This window comes from Chaetura pelagica, unplaced genomic scaffold (assembly GCF_000747805.2).
Source record: "Chaetura pelagica isolate M959 unplaced genomic scaffold, ChaPel_1.0 scaffold750, whole genome shotgun sequence".
NCBI classification, from domain to species: Eukaryota; Metazoa; Chordata; class Aves; order Apodiformes; family Apodidae; genus Chaetura; species Chaetura pelagica.
This window is the reverse complement of record NW_009951947.1, coordinates 1,004,985-1,007,978: the sequence shown is the minus strand read 5'-3', so window position 1 is coordinate 1,007,978 and position 2,994 is coordinate 1,004,985. Positions and strand designations below refer to the sequence as shown.

Genomic DNA, 2,994 nt, shown 5'->3' with positions numbered 1-2,994 from the left:
AGGAATACAAAGAGCACTCTTGCACAGAGCCAGAGAGGAACTAAATTAGTTATTAAGCAAGGGGGTAAAATTACTGCAAGGAAATGAAGAACTTTGAGACCTAAATACATTTGCAAAACTGTCATGCTGCAAAACGGTCACTGTCCACTGAACTTTTCAGTGCAAGAAAGGATAAAAAGTGTTGTCTGTAACCAGCTCACTTGAAATAAATTTTAGAAACAGGCTCATATAATGTTTAATTTTTTCCATACTCTAGTTTCACACGGTCCTACATATTTCATACACAGCTGCCTTTTCTTGTGCAGGATGCATTTTTAAAATTAGACCAAAGTACAAAAAGTGCAAGTCTTTGCAATATTACAGCAAAGATGTTCCACTCATTCAGCAGGTGCAAGCGCCAGTTTAAGTCAGGGGTGACACATGGGTGGTTTTGGCACCACACGTGTCACTTGCAGCAAACAGGCATATATGGCAGTTTCTCTTATTTTTCTCTCTAAACACAAAAGCAAAATGCTTCCTTTATTTTTTTTATTATTATTTTTTTTAATTATATAGTGACACGGTTCCTGAGGCTGGGGACTCTGTGAGAGTGCAAAATACGAAAAATAGATTGTCTAGTATCCTCAGTTTTGGCCCAAGCAGAGAGGAAGTAGCAAGACTTGCATGTATCAGACAAAAGAAGTGCTATATTACATTTGGAATCTTCTGTGGACCTTGAATTACTGGAATAGAAATAATTCTAATGATTATTTATCAAAGAGGATACTAGACAATCTTTTTTTTTTGAGGAGATAACTCTTCTGTGCGTTCTGTATTACATTTCAGCATTGAAAGGTATATAAGATAGCAATACATTTTTTGGAAGAAAACCCAACCAATCATGTTATTTATTTTATCCTCTGTATCACAAAGAAACATTTTATACGCATTTGACTTATGAAAAGTTACATGTAAAGTTGGTAGAAACATGCTTGAAACAACTATGGATATGATTCAATAGTTAACTTATTTCCTAAATGAATGAGAAAGGAAACAGGTTGCTGCAAGCTTCTGTTCTCACTTCCTTATGAGAGCAGCCTTCGACACTGTCCCAGAAAGAACAGGGTCGTTGTGTGCACTTAACTCAGGCAATCATGGGTAACTGGGTGGAGAATGAAGGACTGTCTATCTTCGTCATTGTAAGTACAATTTTTATTGTGATTTGTGTCTAGTAAAACGTTCTACAGAAAGTTGTATTAAGCAGACTTCACCGTGCCAGTGAAAGATGCATCTGGTTATTGAGAAACTAGGGCACCAAGGGCAGTGAAATGCTTCAAGACAATAATTTTTAGGAGCTCTGTCTGGTATCTTGATTGCTGTAGGCTTCACTGTCGACTGAGAAATGATCGTGTGTTAATTTTCATTTGCTTTGTTAGAAATACTTAGGTGTCTGGGTTCTTTGAATGCAACAGTGACTTTAAAGGGAACAAAAACCATTACATCTCACTTATCCATGTGTGCTTCAACAGAGAAAGCAATTACAGCAAAGTTTTCTTGCACTTTTATATACAAAAGTGGGTTGAATTGAAAGCACAGTCTCTTGATGGTATAACATTTGCATTAATCAGATTCCAGAATTTAGAACAAAAAGTCATGAATCCTTCACTAAGACAAGTAGCATTTGAACTGAGTTTGCATAGAATAGCTGTGCAAGTAGGTTAAATTAATTCTGTGTAATACTTCAAAGTACTGGAAATCCCAGTCCTTTTAAAAGTACTAAAGAGTAAGGCAGGGCAGAAAGCTTAGGCACAAGTGAATATTTCAGTGTTTTATTTTTTTTCACTTCACAGTGTGTTACAAGATCTATAGGTATGCAATTATATATAGATATATAAATAAAAACATATACAACACCAAAATGTGTTACCGGTTAAGGGATTGTTGCCAGGTGTGGATAATGCATGTAAGTACTGAGAGGAAGAAAAAGAAGAGAGAGAACTTCTATGTATGTTGTGACTAAAATGAGAACTTCTTTATTCAGAAGGGTATTTCTGCTGCTTTGAATAATCAATATACATTCACTTCACATTATAGATGTGTAGCTCTAGGTGAGGAACATAACTCTGGCACTTTAGTGCTTTGACAAGGAGTAATTGTATTTGCTGTCACCTTCAGTGACTTGAGGAGGTTGAAACTGGCAAGACACGAATACTGGCAGATTTTTTTCTGCTGGTACTGAAGTATTGAAAGAATTAAGTAAGAGGCCTCTATTTTGTTAAAAGAAGGAATTTTTCATAGAGTTTCAATGCTGTAACAAGGTTCACTAACAGGGAAGGAAACTAAAGAAGTCACTGATAAAGAAACCAGCTAAAAGGACAGCTCACTGGAAACCTTACCAAAGTGTTCTGCACTGTCCTCTACAGCTTCACTGCACACTGACCAGATACGGGGTTATTCAGTGCTTGTTAGAAACTAGACAGCCACAATTTCTATTGGTTTACCCCAACAAAACAGAAACACAGCAGCACTAACCCCAGCCAGTGCTGCCTTCACTGGCCCTAGCCAAAGTTCATGGATGGGTGCTGATTCTGCAACTCACCCTAAATTGCCAGAGGGTGTCGCAGTGTTTTTTGAATGGTCCAGGTTCCATAAGGGTCAACACCAAGAAGAACTGTTCTCACCACTAAGAATCATGCCAAACTTCTCCATCCTCTGGCAATGTTGTCAGACTGCTGTACATGGGAGTGGTACACGCTCACTTTAAATACCTATCCTAAGCATTTATTCCTATCATGAGCTTAGTTTTTCATTTAGATATTGGGGATTTCCCACATACCACCTTACAACAGTGGAACTCCCTTCATTTCCCTGTATTTATGCCACAAGGGTAAGACATTTTCAAGACCTAAATTAATTCCAAGTTTTTTACAGTGTCAGCTGGGCCAAAGAGCCAGTGAAACATAGGAGTTAGGAGGGGTGAGGGACTTAAACATCACAGCTTCTGGCATCCTTACC

At 37.8% G+C, this 2,994-nt stretch overlaps 1 protein-coding gene across 1 annotated transcript in view; it reads left to right on the top strand.

Annotated features, from left to right (window-relative positions):
- The first annotated feature begins 1,115 nt into the window (after positions 1-1,115).
- Positions 1,116-2,994, top strand: part of LOC104388499 (cytochrome b-245 heavy chain) — a 19,054-nt gene continuing 17,175 nt past the window's right edge. Inside the window, exon 1 of the mRNA XM_009997375.1 lies at positions 1,116-1,178. Within this exon, the coding sequence (XP_009995677.1) occupies positions 1,134-1,178 (45 nt within the window). The 5' untranslated portion in view covers positions 1,116-1,133. The remainder of the gene's footprint in view (positions 1,179-2,994) is intronic.